At 32.0% G+C, this 21,700-nt stretch overlaps 2 protein-coding genes across 8 annotated transcripts in view; one reads left to right on the forward strand and one right to left on the reverse strand.

Annotated features, from left to right (window-relative positions):
* Window positions 1-16,669, reverse strand: part of LOC118191598 (AP-4 complex accessory subunit tepsin-like) — a 72,310-nt gene extending 55,641 nt beyond the window's left edge. Inside the window, exons 1-3 of one of the 4 annotated variants that reach the window (XM_035362415.2) lie at window positions 16,517-16,669; window positions 10,024-10,096; window positions 3,447-3,541 (exon numbers count right to left, since the gene is read on the reverse strand). In XM_035362415.2, the coding sequence (XP_035218306.1) occupies window positions 3,447-3,541; window positions 10,024-10,096; window positions 16,517-16,561 (213 nt within the window). In that variant the 5' untranslated portion in view covers window positions 16,562-16,669. Of the gene's footprint in view, window positions 1-3,446; window positions 3,542-10,023; window positions 10,097-16,495 lie in introns of all 4 variants that reach the window. The other 3 variants (XM_085823417.1, XM_035362414.2, XM_035362416.2) reach the window with 3 other exon arrangements.
* Window positions 16,670-16,915: 246 nt separating this feature from the next.
* The window catches only part of LOC118191599 (stAR-related lipid transfer protein 7, mitochondrial), a 60,684-nt gene continuing 55,899 nt past the window's right edge, over window positions 16,916-21,700 (forward strand). For all 4 annotated transcript variants that reach the window (XM_085823418.1, XM_085823419.1, XM_085823420.1 and 1 more), the window contains exon 1: window positions 16,916-17,573. In XM_085823418.1, coding sequence (XP_085679544.1) covers window positions 17,116-17,573 — 458 coding nt within the window. In that variant the 5' untranslated portion in view covers window positions 16,916-17,115. The remainder of the gene's footprint in view (window positions 17,574-21,700) is intronic.

The following is a 21,700-nucleotide window of genomic DNA, read 5'->3' on the forward strand; positions in this document are numbered from 1 at the left end:
TAGCTTAGGAATATTTGATTGCTGATATGTCAAAAGATCACCCATGTTGTAATTTTGTTCATGACACAATTGTACATTGAACAAAGCAGCAGCGGATCATTTCAGTGATGGCATTCCCAACTGATTGAGTGCTTTGTTCATGACTTCTAAGCTCAAATCTTCAATCATTATCAACACTTCATTGTAAATTTCTGCTGTGAAATCCATGTTCATATTTGAATTTTCTTTGCGCATTCAAAGGAAAATATCTGCAGCCATGTGCAATTTATATTTCTCTCATAACTCTGTTGGAGATGAAGGAGAGCAGGCAGTGAATATGATTGCAAACAGTGCACAAATTTGATTTGGCTATGACATATTGCATGCATCATAAATGCATATATCCCACTATTTGTCATTCTCCAGTAAATTCAAAGCTTGACATGCACTGCAGAAAGTGGTATGTGTAATGCTGTTGACAAATCTCAGCTGCTGGAAAGACATTGGGCCGAAACATTTACCGTCAACATGTGAAGAAAGAAGCATTCATATTGAATGGCATACATGGTGTATAGTCTGTTTATCATAGTTTCTTTGAATATGCCAGATTGTCCATTGACTCTCTTCTTGCTTGTGTCATTCAAATGATTTTCTACTTGCATTTCATGCACAGGCACTTTGGAATACAGCATTATTTTTGAAAATGCCTCATTGTGACATAATGTGAAACAGTTGATGTTGTAAGTGGGGGATTCAGACCTATTTGTTGCAAATTTGCAGTTACGAAATACATGCATTGTCCATTTTCTAGAAGTACTGTTATGTGAATAACAGTTGGACTTCGTTCATGTATAGGAAATAAAAGAATTTGCCATACAGCTTCACTGCTGCTTATGTATCTTCCATTCTGATACTGGGCAATTTTGTTGATATATATGACCACATTCCTCCCACTTCTTTTTGGTTGCACACCAAAAGCTGCCATGTTTCCATCTTTATTCGTGTACTTACAAATGTGTTTTATTGATTTAACAGAGTTACAGTATTCCACGTTTAAGTGTGCTTTGTATGCTTTTGGTAGCAAAGGCAAACATGGAACAACCCAGCGGTTATCTACTTCTGTGTCACTGCTTCATTTGTATGGTTGTAAACTTACTGCCATCTTCTGTTGATTTTCTTTTCTGTAAAGGATATCCATCATTTTCTGTAACTGTGTTGGATACTAATGCTGAAGGGTATCGCTTAAAGCATTTTTTGTCTGTCATGCATGATGAATTTGGATTCAGTGTACTGCAAGATCCATGTATCATATTTTTGTCACAACATCATGCAAATTCTTATCAATGTTGGCATCAGGTATTTCAGTACTTATTACAATGTTGGGGTAGAGTAGACTTTAAGGTACCCCTTGTATTATGCCGAAGTTGTTGTTTGATTTATCGCCAAGTTGTTGTTTCATTTATGGTAGCCTGAGTAGTTGAATGTTATGGAAAGTCTATTGTGAATTAATCGGGTGCATGATTCTGGGAAATTTTGAATCATGGGATGTTTTGTAAGCGTTTTGTGGTGTCTGTTGGTTTGATTCTTTAGACGGTAGAATGGCCGAATGTAGTAAAATTAATTTGAAGTTTCTGTACGATTTGGAGCGAAAGGGGAAAAGAGCTTTAATTGACTGGTGTGTAAATGAAGGTTTACTTAGTAGCCATTATAAGTGTCCTGTATGCAGGAAGGATATGCATCTAGTCGAACATAAAAACTGTTTAGATAGATTTGAATGTTTTTGTAGGAAGAAAGGTTCAAATGGTCACTATGGGAAGCGTTTGATCAGAAAGAGTACCTGGTTTGAAAAAAGTCCTTTGAGTATGATTGATATTTTGATATTTGCGTGGCTGTGGGTGTACATAGCAAACTCGAAAATCATGGTAAGTGAATATTTTTTTTTGGTAGTGCTTAAATGTATAACATGTTTTTCCTTTTTTATGTTATTTCATTGTTTGGTTTAAAATGTATTTTATTGAGATTATGTATTTTTTGTTTGCCTATATTGTAGAATTTGGTGCTCCTTTGACTTTTTAAGTGAAAATATATCGATGTGTACATGGACGAAGTAAAGGGAGAGCGCAATGCAAGTTTGCCAAATTCTGGGAATTTTTTTAAGTGAAAATAGATCGATGTGTACATGCATACAGTTAAAAGAGTGCGCAATGCCATTTTTGTGCAATTCGGGGATTTTTTTTTAAGTGAAAATTGGTCGACGTGCACACGGATAAAGTCAAAGGAGTGCGCAATGCCATTTTTGTGCAATTCAGGGACTTTTTTTTTTAAGTGAAAATAAATCGATGTGTACATGGATACAGAGTTTGTGCAATTGTTTGTCTTGTTATTTTGGCTTTGTGTAGCGGCGATTTTTGGCGCAAAAATCGCCGCTTCGCAAGCCAAAATAATGAGTCAAAGAATTGCACAAAATTGGTATCCATGTACCACCAAAAATCGCCAAGTTTCGCCAAGGGGTACTCTAAACTATACTTTTACCATAATTTTATTTTCATACAGTATTTTTATGAAAATTATAACTATTTTAACGCAGAATGAAAATTTCTACTTTTTATTTGATTATTAACTAATTTATGGCATGACATCATTATAATATTTAATTAATACAAGAATTATACGTAATCATTTTGAATCAATATCTTAGTAAGATGATATTGGACTATTTTGGTTATAGCAAAGCAAAGGAGGGCTATCTGTCCAAGGAGATGGATATTTTCTTGGAAGTCTTTGTAGGGAAAAACTGATTCGTATTCATGTTACATAGAGAAAAACATGAAACCTTCCAAGCAGTCAAACTGTTTGGATAAATGGGATTCGAACCATGATTGAATTACCAGAATGATTTAATAGTCTAGCTGCTGGTTGAACATCTCAATATGAATAGACGAAAATTATTGAATCAATTTCTGACTATTTACCTTTTATAATAGAGTTATTTTTAAGTCTGCCCTATTATTTAATGTTTACATATAGAAAATTTGTGTCACATAATGGAAAAAAGATTATTTTATGATGGCAAAGGTCTTTGTACCAAAAAAGAGTATCAGTGAATGATTCTGAAAAAAAAAAAAAAAAAAAAAAAAAAACTGACTTGTATGTATAGTATATTATATGACAAGAGAAATAAGAAGATTCGTGCAACAGACCCATTTAGCAGCCAGAAATCAAAGTGCCTCCATAGTTTAATTATCACAGTGATAAAATTAATATATCCAAAATGCAATTTTATTCATTTTTCAACTGTTAATTATAGTTTAGCAAAGGCAGAAAATTAAATTGTCAATTAGAATTATGAAATTTAATTGAAAAACTTGAATTTTCTAAATACAAATAAAATGAAGTCAGTATTCAGAGCTGAGGGATACAGAATTTGAAAGCAAATTACATTGTATATTAGATTTATTAATACTCACTTTAGTGGCTATGAAGGGTGTTGTACTTTGAAGCCTCGATACCAAAAATGCAGCCAAAGGTTTACAATGGATTCCATTTTCCACATAAGTAATTGCTAAAAAAATAAAAAAAATTTACAGAAACATAAAATGGTCATGCTCTCCCAAAAACATACTAATTAATAAATCCTTTTATGCTTTTGCATGCTGATGTCAGTATTTTATAAAAATGGAAATTTATATCCCATTCACAGAATAAAAATATAATATCTAGTAATAAAAATGGGTTTGTTGAGCTATTAGGACTTTTTGGAAGCAAGAGATGTGAAAAATGAGCAACGCCTTCTGTAGGAATCGAGCCCGGACCTCTGGAATACGGGCCCAGCGTGCAGACCACCACACCACGAAGGCATGATAGGAAGGCGGAAGAAATACCTTGTAAGGTGTTTTATCTGACAAAGGAGTATGCAAAAATGGCCACAGCATAAAACTCTACATTAATGATGAAACCATTTGGAGATTTAACGTTTAAAATTGCTAAAAGAAGAAGGGCCTCCATGTTGAAAAATGGTCCAATGGTTCCAGAATATTGTTCATCACTACTATTTGATTTATGTATTCTTGGGCTGATGAGTAGATGTTCACGAAATGATGTAACAAACAGCTCTATATATGTGCAAGTGATGCAGTTGACTGGAACAATTACAGCGATAAAATAATAATAATAAGGATAAAGATTCATAAAAACATCCCTAGGAAGTAGACATGCGAGTATTATTTTAATTATTATATATTATATTGTTTATTTTTACATTCACACTTCAAGAGCTTGGAAAATTATAACCGAGATCTTGGCGTAATTGGCAAATATGGTTGGAGGCTGCTATAACAAAAGAGTACTGAAAATTCTTATTCAGTCTTGTTTAGTTATATCAGTGAGTGTAAGTCTTTACCGCTCAATATTTGCTGATGTCCTGCATCAATATATATTGAGTATGATCTATTGCAGTGGTTCCCAAACTTACAATGCTTATGATCACTTTCTTATAAAAAAAAAAAACTGAACAAGAACCCCCCCCCAAGTAAAATAACTATACATAAGTGCATAACAGAAAAATTACAATGGTGAATAGTGAAGTAAAAATAAAATATAACATTTTGATATTTAAAGCAGTCTTCATAAAATTATAACTTTTGTTTTAAAATACAAAAACATGTATTTTTCATTATGATATGGGCGAACTGAGATGCTATGAAAATAAGGTAATTACCTATTATCACAACCACCTTAGTAGAAATTGCCAGAGCTTCAGAATATGCCAAATTCCATGCATATAACAATTATTCAGGCAACCATGCACATGAAAATTATTCAAGCAACCATGTGCTTGATATGTATTCAGTTTCCAATGCTGTCATTTTCTTTACACTTTTTTTATCATATTCCTAGTTCCAAAAGCTTTTATAGAAAAATTATAATTAGTTTTTCTCTCAAACTTGACTTTAAAATTTCTGCTTGCAGGATTTTCCTAAAATATAGAAAAGGGAGGTGAAATTTCTGCAAGAATATATTATTTTGCTTCAAAATCGTAAAAGGAACAATGCTTCGAATTCTTTTTTAGAGCAATCGCTATGAAATTTCCATTACAACAAAACCCCGTTTATAACTAGGTTTCCTGATTATCTTATGGAACAAATATATTGTTGAAATGTAGAATATGTATCTATGTAATATATAATTTTTACGATAAAAATAATTGTTTTATTTCATAATATCTGCCAAGGTGGTTGCAATCATATGCAAGTACCGAAATTATTTATGTTCAGCTCTATGTTTGCTAGTAACATTCGTAAATTTTTATGAGCATTAATAGTCTGTTTTTGTTTTTTGTCATGAGGCTGATAACTGCACTAAATTCACATTCTACTAAACAGGAAATTACAGGAAATCAATCAGCAATTATTTTTGCAGTGACCCATAATGCAGGATATAAAACTACTATCTATTTTCACAACCAGAATTTGTGGTAGCCTTGCAACTGTAACTGTGTCCAGGTATGCCTTCCAGAAATTTCAAGAAGCAGAAAGGGTACTTTTCCGTTAGCTGAGCGCAAGAGAAAAATCGCTAAATAATGTAGAATTCCGCCAAATTTCTTACAACCATAAGGGGAATGTTCATTTGGGGCCATATGCTTTAATTCTCTGAATTCATTCAAAACAAAGCATGTTTTCCTTTTTTTTTCTTCCATCTTAACTTTTGTTTTAAAATATGATGAAAATTCGGGATTTACTCAGAACTGAAAAAGATGCAGTCTCTTTTTTTCAAGAGAAAGGTATATTGGCAAAAAATGCAACATGCGATCAGAATCATGAAATGAAACTGTCTTTTTGTGATGAAGTATGTTCAAGGTGCAATCTTTCAACACGCCACATGAATGGTACATGGTTCGAATGGCATTCGCAATGGTACATGGTTCGAAACGTTCAGATTCAGTTTTCTAATATCTTTGAGATTTATTTACGGCTGGAGCAAAGAGATGACATCAGTCAAATGGTGTGAAAAACAAATGGATATGAATCATAATACAGTTGTAGATTGGAACTACTTAAGAGAAGTTTGTATAGAAACATTAGTGGAACGTGAGCAAAAATAAAAAAATCGGTGGTCCTGAAAAAATAGTTGAGATAGACAAGAGCTTATTTACAAAACGAAAGAACAATGCCAGTCAAATTATTCCACAACAGTGGATATTTGGTGACGTTTGCCACGAAACAGACATATGCTTTCTGATTAAAGTTCCAAACTGTTCTTTACCAGTGCTGTTACATGCAATAACAAATCACATCGAAGAAGGGTCAATTGTCTATTACGATTCCTGGAAAGGCTACTGCACAACTAAAATGGAAGAAGCTGGTCTATAGCATTTCAAAGTCAATCACGGGTACAATTTTGTTCATCCCGACACTGGTGTAAACACTCAGAAAATTGAACAATTTTGGAGCAGTGCCAAATGGAGAAATAAAAAACATCAGGGAACTTCTCGTCATCATTTGGAGTCGTACCTTGCTGAATTTATGTGGAGACAAGGAGTAAATGATCTATTTGAGCAAATTCTCAAGCACATCACACTGCATTCTGGAAAAACCAATTATAAGCATTCTCTTTGGGTAAAAACTGTTTTGTTTACAATTCATTAATATTTGTTTGTAGTTAAACTTGTTTTGTTTACTATTAATAAATACTTGTTTATAGTTGAACATTTTCGACTTTTATTCCGCTGACTGTTTTTTCATTTGCTTCGCTCTACATTATTTGTCGATTTTTCGCTTGTGCCCGGCTAACAGAAAAGTAACGCAGAAAGTAAAAGAAAAGTCTCGGTAGCCAGGTGAAACTACAGAAAACTGGAGAGAGCATCAGTCTCTGAGTGTTTGCTGTAAGCTGTTAGTTCAGTGTGTGTTTGGAGTATTGAGCGATGATATAAAAAAGCGAATCAGAATGTTGTACCATGAAAGCATAGTAAATTCTTAAATTAATGTCTTTTTACAAATTTATTCTCTTTATTTATTGTCTTTTTGAAAAATTTTAAATGACATTAAAATGTTCATGCCTTCAAAATAAAAATTTCCTAGAACTAACATTTGTTAACATTTTTTATGTGTATACCGTGTGTTGTCACCAATAAATTCTGCTTGGCAAGACTTGCGCCAGCAAAACAGAAAAGTACCCTTCACTCTTTAGAAGTGCTTGTGTTTAACATTCTTAGTAGCTGAAGTGTAACTATTGATTATATTCTTTGATATTGTGAACACCTGTATGAGTATTATTAAGGAATGTTCCAGAATTCTGAAGTACTTCTTTTAATAAAATAAATGTTATTAACCTATCATCGGACCTTTGTGCATTCAATCTATTATGAACCCATATGCATGCAACAATATCTTGAAAAATAATGTTTTTAGAAATTGTGAATCTAAGACCCATTGAGTTCTAATTTATAAAAGAAGCTATAATAATGAATTTTTTAAAATAAAAATAAATACATTATTTTGATAACTTAAAAATTTAAGGAAAGGAATAACATAAAAGACTTTTTGTAGGAAATGATCTAAATATATAGGATATGATGAAAATTAGCATAGCATTAAATTAAATTTTAAAAGGTGACACTGATAAATAGGAAATATAACAAAACTGTTAGCATAAATTTAGGTATTTTGCATAATGAAACTCGAAAGGCATATGAAACGAACGTGCACCAAGATATATATTGGCGAGAGAATGTAAAGTTCACATGCAATGCAGTATATTTGACTTTCACCTTAGCTATGTGCAGTGTATTCGATTTTCACCCTAGCTACTTATATCTTGGCCAAAGGTCTAATTCAGTTAGTACTTTCTCTTTTCAGGTACGTTGTCAAAGTATGTTCCTGTTTTTTCTTATTGCCTAAATAGGTATGCTTGAAGATGTATGACTTATATTTGTATGTAAATTATCCCCTTTTCGATAATTCAGTGTTTTAATGTCTGTGAAGATTATTACTTTTTGTTATGCTTAAGTTAAGCAAAATTCTCCTATTTTATTAACTAAAGATTTCGTAGTTAATTTTTGACTTATGATTCTTTAATGAAAACTGCGCCTGGGGAAATTTACTCATTGCGCTTTCAGTGCTAATGCCCAAACCAACAAAAACATTCAAGCATCATAGATACAATGAAAATTACAAAAAAGGGTTAATCCTTGTTCTAAAACTTAATCAAAATGAAGGAAGAATATGCTATTTTCCTATTAAAAAATAAAAATAGTGATAAACAAGAAGCTAGCCTCTTTCAGAAATTCAGAATTTTCTAATTAATCCTCTTTTTACAAGCAACGACTCAGTATTGACCAACATGTTTAGAATCATCATTCAATGATTTAATGAATCCGTGACTACATAAATGGTTGAAATATATCATTTCTCCAATGACAGAAATAAAAACATATCTACAGCTAATTAAGACACAATTTTTGCTGATTTTTGTTGTTTGACTTCTGAATTAATATCTACAGCTATGCATTTTATATAGAAATCAGGTTTTCAGGAATTACAATAAGGCCTAGCAGGGTAAAAGTTTACAATTGGGTGCCCCCCCTTTTTTTGTGATTCTTTTTTTACGCCAGGAGAAGGCATAATTTCAAGATAGCCACTACACAAAACCAAAATAAGAAGTCGCAGAATTACACAAACTCAGTGTTCATGTACACATTGATCTGTTTTCACTTAAAAAAACATCAGACAATTGCACAAACTAGGCATTATGCACTGTCTTAACTTTGTCCATATACACAAACACATGGATCTATTTTTACTTAAAAAAATTCAGGAAGTTAAAACACAGTTAAAACTATCATTGTAACCAGAAATGGGGTTTCATCGCCAAAATTGAACAAAATTTGTCGCTAATCGAAGGGGCAACCAATTCTACATTAGAGCTGTGTAGAAGATGTGTTAAGAGGTTATCATACTTGGCTACAGTCCCGGCTAGACAGGACTTTTCTGAGAAACAAGATTCTGGAGCACTGATTTATCAGGGAGGATTCCTAGAAAAAAGAGCCCCACCTGAAGCGAAGTCTCGCCTAGCTACAGAAACGATGTTGCGGCTATGTGGGATTTTTTCAAACCTCATTGAAAATGTCTCGGCTGGACCTCTGTACCGGGTAGAGACAGCAAATCAGACGATAGTTCTGCTTCTGAAGCATCATGTGATCCAAGCTGAGCGATAATCAATTAGTGCTTGGCGTTCACGTCTTTGTAATAAGCGAAAATGGTAACATAGCTACGTGAGTTTCTTGGAATTGTGCGGGTTCTGAGAATTGTCCCTTTCGACGAAGTCCCATGTAGCCAAAGCAAAATGTTATTGAAGTTTTAGCTGAATAGGCTAATTCAGGTAGATGATAAAAAAAGCAGGAAAAAACCATGAAAATGAATGAGAATTACGTTTTTATTAGCTTACTCTTAGGTACAAAAGTTCTCACAAAGCTACAAAACTTTTATTAATCACCCTTCCCATAACTCTTCTCTCACATACCAGTAGCTAAGTGCATAAGAACTGTCATAGATATAATTTCTGATGATGTCTTCCCTAAAGACATCCTAATAACTCTGGTGTACATATCATAATCAACTAAATATTTCTTCTCATAAAGTTGAGATATTAAAAATCTAAAAGCAAATATACTTAGGACAATTTGAAAGCATCTTTCATTAAAAAATATCATAAAACTGTTTTCCACATAATTAATGTACATCACACCTTTTATAATACAATTAAATCAAAGAAAAATTACAGAAATTCAGTATCGTGAATTTATAACGAGACTTTCTAATACACAAATAATATGAAATCCTGCAAATACACAATAACATCTTTTTTGCAGAATAATCTAATGATTGAAAGAAATCAAACAGAATATTTTTTGCCTTTTAAATCTTGGTTCTTATTTTAAAATATTTTTAATTTAATTTCTTAGAATAAAATTTAAGAAAATCACCAAAATATAGTTTTATACACAGTAGAATGAAATAGAAAAAAAAATTTTTTTTTCAAAAAACTAACCATTTATCTCGCCATAAAGGTATCCAGGTATGGGTGAAGGTGAATCGGATATGGCTAAGCCAACCATCGGAAACTGAAGCAAAGCAAAGATATTAATGAATTCCAAAGCTACAAACTTACATTATTTGACATTTTTATTTAACATAGTTATTTAAAAAACACCTGCATATTATATATATATATATATATATATATAGGATGATTCTATGATCATGGAACAAACTTGGAGGGGTGGTTGAGCGTACTAAAACATGCATTTTGTATATAGGAATGTAGGGTCTAAAGTGACATGTTAAGGCACGAATGCCAAAAATGACACGGGAGGAAAAACGAGTTTATTTACAAAATCAAAGCAAAGTGCTTCTTTGCAGCAATACAGTATTCACAAGAAATGTTCAAACCTACGACCATCAACAGTAATACGAACTACAGCTGCGACTGGCAGGCAATGAGGGCGATAGTGGATGGGGAGCAACGAGAGAGGTAGAAGGGCAGTAGTGAGCCAGGCACACAGCGAATCTGATTGCATCAGCGGAAGAATTACTTGGATGCGAATTTTGCGGGGCGATGGATTGGGCGTGGTGGACAATCTGATGACCACCCCGTTCACCAGATTTATCCAGCGTGGATTTCTTTTTTAATGGGGCATATGAAGGACATCATTTAAGAGACACCCGTTGACTCGCTGGAGGACTTCGTTGCACGAATATCTATCACGGCTGCAAGCGTACGCAAAATGCCTAACATTTTTCAAAGTGTTTGCCGAACTTTACAATGCTATCAAGCATGTATTACTGCTGGTGGTTGCAATTTTGAACATTTCTTGCTAATACTGTATTGCTGCAAAGAAGCGCTTTGCGTTGATTTTGTAAATAAACTCATTTTTCCTCCTGTGCCATTTTCTGCGTTCGTGCCTTAACATGTCTCTTTAGACCCTACATTCCTATACAAAAAATACCTATAACCTATAACAATTATAAAAAACCTATAACAATTAAATGAAATTATATTCCTCTGGTGAGAAATAAATTATTTTCTATTAATAAAATATCAATAACATTTCTCCTCAGGCTGCCCTCTGTACAGCTGACATATAATCTGCAGCCACATTGTAAGCTAGTCATAATGCTTTGAATATATGAACATGTGCTTAAGTTATGAGGTAATGGGTACTTGTACAACTTTAGATAAACGTGTTTACACTGATAATGCTACGTCATAAATGAAGAACCATATCCCCCCATACGACTGCATCCTTCTTGCAATCATCTTGTATCATTAACTATATTAAGACAAAAAATTCAGGTACTTTTCCGTTTTGCCGGCGCAAATCTCGCCAATCTGACTTTGTCGGCGACAACATACAGTATACACATAAAAAATGTTAACAAATGTTAGTTCTAAGAAATTTTTATTTTTGAAGGCATAAACATTTTAATATGGTTTATAATTTTGTAAAAAGCCAATAAATAAAGACAATAAATTTGTAAAAAGACATTAAGAATTTACTATGCTATCATGGATTCGCCGGTTCGTATAACGTGACCCCAAGTGATCTCATCTCACGTAAACTACGATACAAAAATATAATTCTCTCAGTAATTATCTACATTAATTTGAAGTTAAATCTTAATTTTGAATACAAGTTTAAATGCAAGAATTATTTCAATTCGTACGAATAGCTTACTGAGAAGTTATATAAAACCGTAGTGCTTTACTTCGCTAGTGCATTCTCATTACAATTGATAAATTCAACACTTGATTTTGCATTTCTATATTTTCGCCTTCGGGTGAGTGGTGTAATTGCATCCTAATTGACTTAATTACCGCGAATGCTCTTGGGGCATAAAATTTGATTATCTTTGTAAATATTCTATGCAGTTGTATGCCAGTATTGAAAGAAACAATCAATCTGGTAAGAAATGGCTGCGACTTGTTTTGAAAATGAAGTGTAAAAGGTTACCAGCGAAGCTATTCCCTTTGGCAGTAGTTGTATCATTATTGGCGACTTTATCGTTTGCGCCGGCAAAACGGAAAAGTACCAAAATTCATTATATGCATACACTGATAGGCAAAAATGCCATAGCCATCTTTACACTATGAATGTATTCACTGATGATCATAATGATAATCGGGCATCATTTTGGTGACAAAGTCTGCATTTAATGGGGATGTAATTTGGATTAAGGACAGACTGTAAAGCCTGACTCAAAGGATAGGAGTAAATACTTCCAAAACAGCATGTATAACTGAACGTTTATGAGCTGCTGCTGTTAATACTAATGAAAAAGGAAGAAAGATTTTGAACCCAATCATAGATATTGAGATGCTAGATAATCGTATGCGATCAACAAATTTGGGTATTGGTATATCAACTGGTGAAGACAAACAGGCAACTGCGGATAGCCCAACTGATATAGAATACAGTTTTAAGTCCAAATACAAATATATCTCAGTGTTGAATATAGTCAAAAGTCATTAATTAGGACACCCATAATCCGGAATGATCTATAATCCGGACCTCAAAGCTACAAACTTTCTGCGAATGCGTCATGAGCGTAAGACCTTTACGGCTGCGAATATGCGTGTGCGCATGTGCAAAATACGTTTACGAATGCGCGTTTAATGTATAACGGACGGTATAAGCTAAGCTAAAATTATCTAATTCAGTTAATGTTGCAGCTTGCGTTGTTCCTTAATCTTCAAATTGGATCCGGCTTATTATTTTTTGCAAACTGTTAGAGCAATTTTATAAAAGTAAGCTTGAACTTTCGATTATGTCAAATAGAATTTCTGATACAGTCAAAAGTCGTTAATTCGGACACCCATAATCCGGACCTCAAAGCTAAAAACTTTCTGCGCATGCGTCATGCGCGTAAGACCTTTACGGCTGCGAATATGCGTGTGCGCATGCGCAAGATACGTTTACAAATGTGTGTTTAATGTATCAGGTATCAGGTATGTAATCAGGTAATTTCATATATGTTCTTTTTACCGGGTTTAAAGATTGAGAAAATTGTCATGTATTTCTAATTTATGAGAAAAAAGCAGTGTACATGGATATAGTGAAGGGTGTGCGCAATGCCATTTTTGTGCAATTCTGGGATGTTTTTTTAAGTAAAAATAAGTCGGCGTGTACATGGTTTAGTGATATTTTAATTAAATGATAGTTATTTTGTGAATTTTATGTTTGTAGGAATTTGGTATACGTTTAAGTTGAAGTAAACGTGCATGGAAATAATTTAAATATTTGATACTAAGTATTTGTAATGCTTGCGGTATGAATTCGTTGGTGACGTGCATAATGTAATAGATGATTTAGAGGTAAAAGTTTTTGGATATTTTATTTATTTTATATGTGGAAATGTTGATTACTTTTTCGCGATCAGGTAATTTCATATAAGTTCTTTTTACCGGGTTTAAAGATTGAGAAAATTGTCATGTATTTTCGTGAAATTTTTCTAATTTATGAGAAAAAGCAGTGTACATGGATATAGTGAAGAGTGTGCGCAATGCCATTTTTGTGCAATTCTGGGATGTTTTTTTAAGTAAAAATAAGTCGACGTGTACATGGTTTAGTGATATTTTAATTAAATGATAGTTATTTTGTGAATTTTATGTTTGTAGGAATTTGGTACACGTTTAAGTTGAAGTAAACGTGCATGGAAATAATTTAAATATTTGATACTAAGTATTTGTAATGCTTGCGATATGAATTCGTTGGTGACGTGTATAATGTAATAGATGATTTAGAGGTAAAAGTTTTTGGATATTTTATTTATTTTATATGTGGAAATGTTCATATTTGGAAAGGGTAAATACTTTTTCGCGATCAGGTAATTTCATATATGTTCTTTTTACCGGGTTTAAAGATTGAGAAAATTGTCACGTATTTTCGTGAAATTTTTCTAATTTATGAGAAAAAAGCAGTGTACATGGATATAGTGAAGAGTGTGCGCAATGCCATTTTTGTGCAATTCTGGGATGTTTTTATAAGTAAAAATAAGTCGGCGTGTACATGGTTTATGTGTATGTGTTATTTTGAAAAACGCGTAAGGAGTATGGTATTGTGCACTTTTTCCCAATTTTGCAGTGAATAATTGTCATGATTAAGCAGTTTTGTTACATAAAATTTCTAGCATAAGTGTAATTCGGCTAGTAGATTGTTGGAAGAAGTGTTCAGTAGATAAAAAGAAAAGAAACATGTCTTTACTTCGTGAAGACAAAATGGCGGCGGGAAAAAAAAATAGAGGGTTGCTGTAGGAGAGTTGGTCGCCAAATTTTCGCCAAAAAAACGCCAAGTTACCATAATGTAAAGATCAACCACTTTTACCTCTAAATCATCTATTACATTATGCACGTCACCAACGAATTCATACCGCAACTATTACAAATACTTATTGTCAGATATTTAAATTATTTCCATGCACGTTTACTTCAACTAAAACGTATACCAAATTCCTACAAACATAAAATTCACAAAATAACTATCATTTAATTAAAATATAATTAAATTCAAAAACACTACTTAAAATATAAATGAGCACATACATTAAATTAATACATACATAAATACCCATTTCGAATTCACTTTAGTTACGGCCATGGGATCCAAAAATTCACGAACACTGTTTCACACAACACAGAATAAAGCCAAATACAAAATTTCCAGATTTTTTCCCGATTTCCCTCCTTTTCCGATTAAAGAACTGTAATTTGTCCATTAATATCACATGACATATCCCATGATCTCTCATTTCCCTCACACAAAATAATGCGTAATCGGAACTGAGTACTGCTCACATTATTACCAAAGTGCCAGGTAGTAACCTTTATCGCCTCCAAAATGTCGCCAAACTACCAGTTACCATATTGTAAAAATCAACAGTACTTTTTTCTTGTTGTATAAATATATAGATAATTGCTCACAATTATGCATAAATTTTTGCTTATGAATTAACTATGAATAATAGTTAATTTTTCATTACATCATTATTATATATATTATTTTCTTCTAAGTATTTTTCTTTTTTTTTGGCAGAGCAATGATCTGCTCATATGTGTAGCAATTAGTCATGATTTATACTGAAGGATCATGAAATTAAAAGGTTTGATAAACAGTGCCCTTTGAGAATACATGGATTGCATTCAATTTCATCTTATAATAAAAATCTGTTTTTCTGTTGCATCCAAAGGCTGTAGTTAATTTGTAAAATGAGACAAAATAAACATTTACCACAGGGCTTGAAGCAAAGATAATTTCTACTTGCTTTCTACATAGCTCTCATAAAACTCTTTCTTTACATTCTTCTAAGAATGAAAGAAAAAATTATTAAATCTGATTTTGTTAAATCAAAATTTGATTGTATATAAATTTAAAATACCACACTACTGCTTATGCAAATTTATCTTCTATGTAAAACTGCTCAATCTAAATTATGAGCCACTGCTTACTATGAATCTTTATTTTGACAATAATAAATGAATTCACATTTGATAAAAATTATCAAAAATACTGAGAGGCTAACAATGACCTGTACCTCTTAACAGATCTAGATTTACAGATCAGTATTTCATTTACATACATTTACAGAAATATATCTAAACTGACTCATGGTAAGCACTACTTAATTTCCTAACATTTTGACCAAATATTTAAATGCCTAATAGGCTTCATATTCTAGCTAGTAGATTTTTATGAAATTATTTTATATAACTTTTTCATATGTTTTTAATATATTTGCTAAATATGAAGCAATTTTAAATAAATCATAAACATTAATTTTGGTTTAATTTTGACATGATTGGATATAAGTTATAAATCATATATAATACTGAATATAAGTTATGAAATGAAAAACATGTATGAAAAATCAAAATTAACTGTATGCACAAAAAAAATCTACTCATGCTTTGAAAGTGACTTTTTTTACCATCATCAGTATAATGTTAAATTACGCAAAAATTAATACGGCTCAGGAAAAAAAATCATTCATTGCATTTTAGAAATTGTTTACAATGGGTATTTCTTCTCACGGTGATAATTTTATGAACATGCAGTGAATTTTCTGTATTTTTTCGTCAAACAAATTTCCTTTTTTTAGCGATTCCCCCCCCTTTTTTTTTCTAAATTAACAATTCAGAAGATAGTTTACCCAAATTACACATTTCCCAGACTTTTATGCTTCTGTAAATAAGCTCTGTCAAATACTAAACGAACTTGTTCAAGAAGCCATATTAAATAAATTATTAAAATAAAGACAAAGTAGCTCATACAACATTCCATTATTCAAATTTGAAAATACTCATCGATCTCATGTTTTTCCACCGCAGTCCATATAAATCAAAAACGTATAACTTTTTTAATAACATACATTACATTTTTCTTAAACACTATAAAACGACATTAATATTAAAAAATAAACTAAAGATCAATGGTTAACGAATTAATTTATTTTGTTTTTATTCTCACTATAGTTAAGTAATAACCAACTTGAGCTAGAAATTCGACTTCATTAAGTAAAACTTTCCAAGCCATGTTTTATCAAGCACTAGCTTATATTAAAATATACATATTCCCAATTGTTTCTCAAATAATATCATCACTAAATACTATTAAATCTTTTCTTAGAGAAAAACAAAACAAACACACGTTTATGGACAAATTGCTCCTGCCAGATATAAAACAAAAATAGAGAAAAAAATTACAAACGAAATAAAAATTTATTGCAAGATTAATGTGCGAAATAAAATTAGTAATAAAGATTTATGATATATTACGTCTCATCGTAATTATTTCACATGTTATATTTTTTTCAAAGTTGCGTAATTGCTTTAATTGAGGAATATATTTAAACTTTGACCTTGCTATAAAACTTGGTTCTGCTGCAGCTGTAACTGTACCGGCAAAAATTATCTCCGGTTAAATCGCCAATGTGCTTTTTAATTGCGAATAATTTGCGTTTATTAATACAGTTAATTACTTCTGGAATATTCACTTATAATTCATAAACATTTTATACATCTCTACAGGTTACATGAATATTCAAAGGGTTAATATGTGAATATGATGCATTAAACGGTTCCGTAAATATGAATGGATGCTATGTTTACAATAAAATTGCTAGAAATTTTCGTAGTTATTATAGAGGCTATGGGGAAAGTGAGCTATCTATAGAACTTAGAAGATCTTTTGCTCTTTCCTCACGATTTGATACGAACAATAAGAAAGTGTATACGTTTAAATCAATATTTCATTTCGACGACAGAAAAAAGTTATTTGAATATTTTAAAACAGAAGTGAACGAGAAACTTGCTGTCCTAGGAGAGATTCTAACCAGGCAGTGCAATTTTATTGTGTCACAAAGAGTCCGGCGTACATCTCAGGTATGGAACTTATACGCTCGATTATATACTGAAAACACAATCAAACAAATCATTTCTCAATTTGCAAAGAACTTTCGTTTAAAGAAACGACCGTTTGCAGTGCTATTTGGAGCGGCATTGTTCAACTGGGACAAGGAGAAGATTACAGATGATGAGATTCAGAAGTATGTTTATGTTTAATATTTATTTTGTGTCAATTCGTTTAAACAGCATCTTTTACCAACAGCATTTTAACATTGTTGCTAATACTTCCACGTAGGGGGAAAACAAGCTATGTGGTAACGCTTCTACGATGAGATTTAAAAAAAAAATCCCTTAAATAAATAAATTATACTAGAAGTATTTAAGGAGGTATTAATTTTTAAATCTTCAAAATAAAGGAAGTAATGTGTCATACATCTGTTGGATAAAATACAGTCAATAATTATTAAGCATTAATTGAATATTTATGGTTTTAATTATTTGTATTTAAAAGCATTTGTTTCTATCTGGTGGATGCTTTAGAGATAAACAGCTTTCTAGTGAGTTATCTTAGATCTCTCTCTCTCACAAACTCGCTCACTTTTTAAATTCAACCTAATTTGCATTCTGGTGATGACTGAGAGAAGAATGTATGTGTATGGTTTTCGCTAGTGTAACAAATACAAATTTTCAAAGCAAGAACTTCAAAATAATTTATTGCTTTTTTTATTTTGATTTATTTAATGTTTAATTTAAATAAAAATTAACGTATCTGTAACTGACTAGCCTTAAAAGCTAAGCATAAAATAGGGAAGTAAGTTTTGAAATCATCTCAGCTGTCTGAAAAGATTGGAAAGCATCTCTTTTAATGAAAAAGTGACTTAAAGTAAAGTAATCAAAAAATTTGTTTAATATCTAATTATTAGATTTATAATATGTTTATTATGTTCTGGTAAGTGTTTAATTTTTAATTAAAAGCATTGTACAAAATCTTTACATTAAAAATATCTATAGATTTTCCTTTAACTTTGGCAATACTTATGATTTCTGTACTCTATATATTGAATGTCATTATGAAAAAGTGAATGATGTTATCATTTTTATTGTTTTTTCAGTTTCAATGTTTAATACAAAGTAAATTTCGGGAAAAACATATTTTGTGGTACCCCTTGGCGAAAACTAGTGAAACACCCTCCCAATAAAAATAGTGTCCAAAACATAATTAAAACTTTAAAAAATATATTATCTCAATAAACTGCACAAAATCATATCAAAATAAAACAAGGAAATCACATAAAAATGGAAACACATGTTATCTAATCTGCACAGTACAAAAAGGAAATATTGACGTACCTTATTTAGAAATTCCTGTATGTTCAGTGTGTTGCACACAGAATTCCTTAACAGCATTCAAAAACTGTTTAAAATTATATGAACTAAAATACGTAGACTGTTGTCACCACATAAATTCACAAAAGTAAAAAAGAAAAATATCCTCTGGACTGTTGGTGGCATTTCTTTCGAAAATCCCTTTTTATTACATCCCATATACCTTCCATAGTGTTGATATGAGTTCTGGTTTCCAAGTACTTAAATATCACTGCACAATTTACTGAGGGTAAATGAACCTATATAAATCTTCATTTACACACCAGTTAATCAATGTTTTCTTTCCCACTCTTTCCAAAGTATACAGAAACTTCAGGTTAATTGTGCCACCAGTAGGCATTTTACAGTATAAAGCACAAAATAAGCAATGTACTTTTTAACCAACATCCAACATTTAAGTAAGCCTCGAGAAATATTTTCCCAACAGTCAAAATCACCGCAGTCAAACATTACAACCAATCACATCATAATAGGGTTTTCATAACATTCAGCGTTAAATACTCAGGTTACCATAAACGAAACAACAACTCTGCAGTCATCCAAAAAGTACCCTAAAATTTAGACAACCCTAAATTTCTTGATAATTTGTCTTTATATTTTGCTTCAACACTAGTGTATATTTGGTTAATCTTCGGATCATGGTAACTTGGTGATTTTTTGGCAAAAATTTGGCGACCAACCCTGCTACAGCAACCTGCTAGTTTTTTTTTTTTTTTTTTTTTGACACCATTTTGTTTTCACGAAGTAAAGGCATGTTGGTTAATCTTCGGATTATGGTAACTTGGCAATTTTTTGGCGAAAATTTGCAGACCAACCCTGCTACAGCAACCTGCGAGTTCTTTCTTGGACGCCATTTTGTTTTCACAAAGTAAAGGCATTTTTCTTTTTTTTTTTTTTTTTAACTCAACATTTCTTTCCAACAATCTGCTAGCAGAATTACGCTTATGCTACAACTTTTATGGAACAAAAGTGCTTAATCATGACGAAGATTAGGTGCGAAATTGGGAGAAAGTGCAGAACTGCTTGCCGTGTTTTTAAGAATTGCACATACGCGGTATCCATGTACACATCGACCTATTTTCACTTTAAAAAACATCCCAGAATTGCACAAAAATGGCATTGCGCACACTCTTGACTTTATCCATGTACACTGCTAAAGTCCTAGCTAGTACCCTTTATCTCCTTACCAAAATGTCGCCAAACTACCTGTTACCATATTCCAAAGATTAGCCTTGTATATTTCCATGTTATAACTATCTATACTTTCAAGAAAAATTTAAAAACTAATACATTTGCTAGAAATTTCATGTACCATAATTTGGGCAAAAGAGCCTGTCTGGTGTATACGCCGCATACACGATAATTGACTTAGTTAGTTTTATTTTCGTTATTGCTTGGAAAAATGTAAGAGCAAGGTAGAAGTACCATCACATTGAATTTTGTAAAAGTTCATCAGATTTGCCACACCAAAGCCTTCCATAACATGACACTTAATATTCATTTATTCAGTAATTCCTTTCCATACTGTTGTAATCATCATTGATAACATTTTCAACTTAAGTATAATCAGTAAGTTATAAATGAAAACATAAACATCTTACCTTTAACTTGCCAAAACTGAAATCTGCTGATTTCTAATAGACCTTATTTTTTTCAGATTCATTAAACTTTCTTTATTACCATAAATTATCATATTATGAAAAAGGATATGTAAATTGGATAATCAAACATAATTTTGTAATTAAAATAAACTACTTTTATTTATAAAAACCTTCAAAATCCAACTAATCAATATATAAATTTAATAAGGTCTATTTCATCATTCTGTTTTAAATCGCTTCTTTCAGCATCAATATCTTTATTTTCTTTTTTGATGCTTTCCGATTTAATGAAAGCTGATACAGTCAAAAGTCGTTAATTCGGACATCCAGAATCCGGACCTGAAAGCTACAAACTTTCTGCGCATGCGCGTAAGATCTTTACAGCTGTGAATATGCGTGTGCGCATGCCCAAAATACGTTTACACATGCGCGTTTAATGTATAACGGACGGTATAAGCTAAGCTAAAATTATCTAATTCAGTTAACGTTGCAGATTGCGTTGTTCCTTAATCTTCAAATTGGATCCGGCTTATGATTTTTTGCAGACTGTTAGAACAATTTTATAAAAGTAAGCTTGAACTTTCGATTATGTCAAATAGAATTTCTGATATATATTTACTAATATGTATAGGATCTACAAAGCGAAAGTATGTTTCGAAGTCCATTAAACAAAAAGTGGAATTGCTGCAAAAAATGGATAAAGGCATATCCTTTGTTTATCTAGCCATTCCGAAATCTGTTTATCAATTTCACGCTGCTCTGCGGCGGGGGGATGCTGCGGCGTGCAATGAATTGGAAGTTGATCTGTCAGCACTATCCTTATCTTCAGGGCAGATGTTTTTATTTTATTTGGCTTATAATTCCTTACTAAATGTAGTATTTCATCTCGATGTACTCCATCTTTGATATGATTTATCAAATTCCTCGTCATTATAATTCGCTTCCGATAACGAAGAAAGTAAAATAAACAAATAAATATTAAGCTTTTTTTTTTTTTTAATTTTGATACCCTTTAGATCATAATTGTTCTTTATTTCATAAATTAGGTTTCATATTTTTAATTTTATAATTTCTGCATGCGGTCTTACCAGATTTAAACTGATGATCTATAATCCGGAAAAATCGATAATCCGGAATTGCCGAAGTCCCGACGAGTCCGGATTAACGACTTTTGACTGTATAGTCGTATCAACTCGGGCTGGTTGCCATGTTTTATTGACCCACAAGGCAGCTTCCTAGTATGGAATCTTTCTTATCCATCGGTAATTTTGGAAGCATGGAGTTTGCTTTGCATCCATTCTTCCCACTGCTTTCTTAGCTCGTGCTTAAAAATTCTACTG

This window comes from Stegodyphus dumicola, chromosome 9 (assembly GCF_044657685.1).
Source record: "Stegodyphus dumicola isolate Sdum_Otavi_A_Nest chromosome 9, ASM4465768v1".
In the NCBI taxonomy this organism is placed as follows: Eukaryota; Metazoa; Arthropoda; class Arachnida; order Araneae; family Eresidae; genus Stegodyphus; species Stegodyphus dumicola.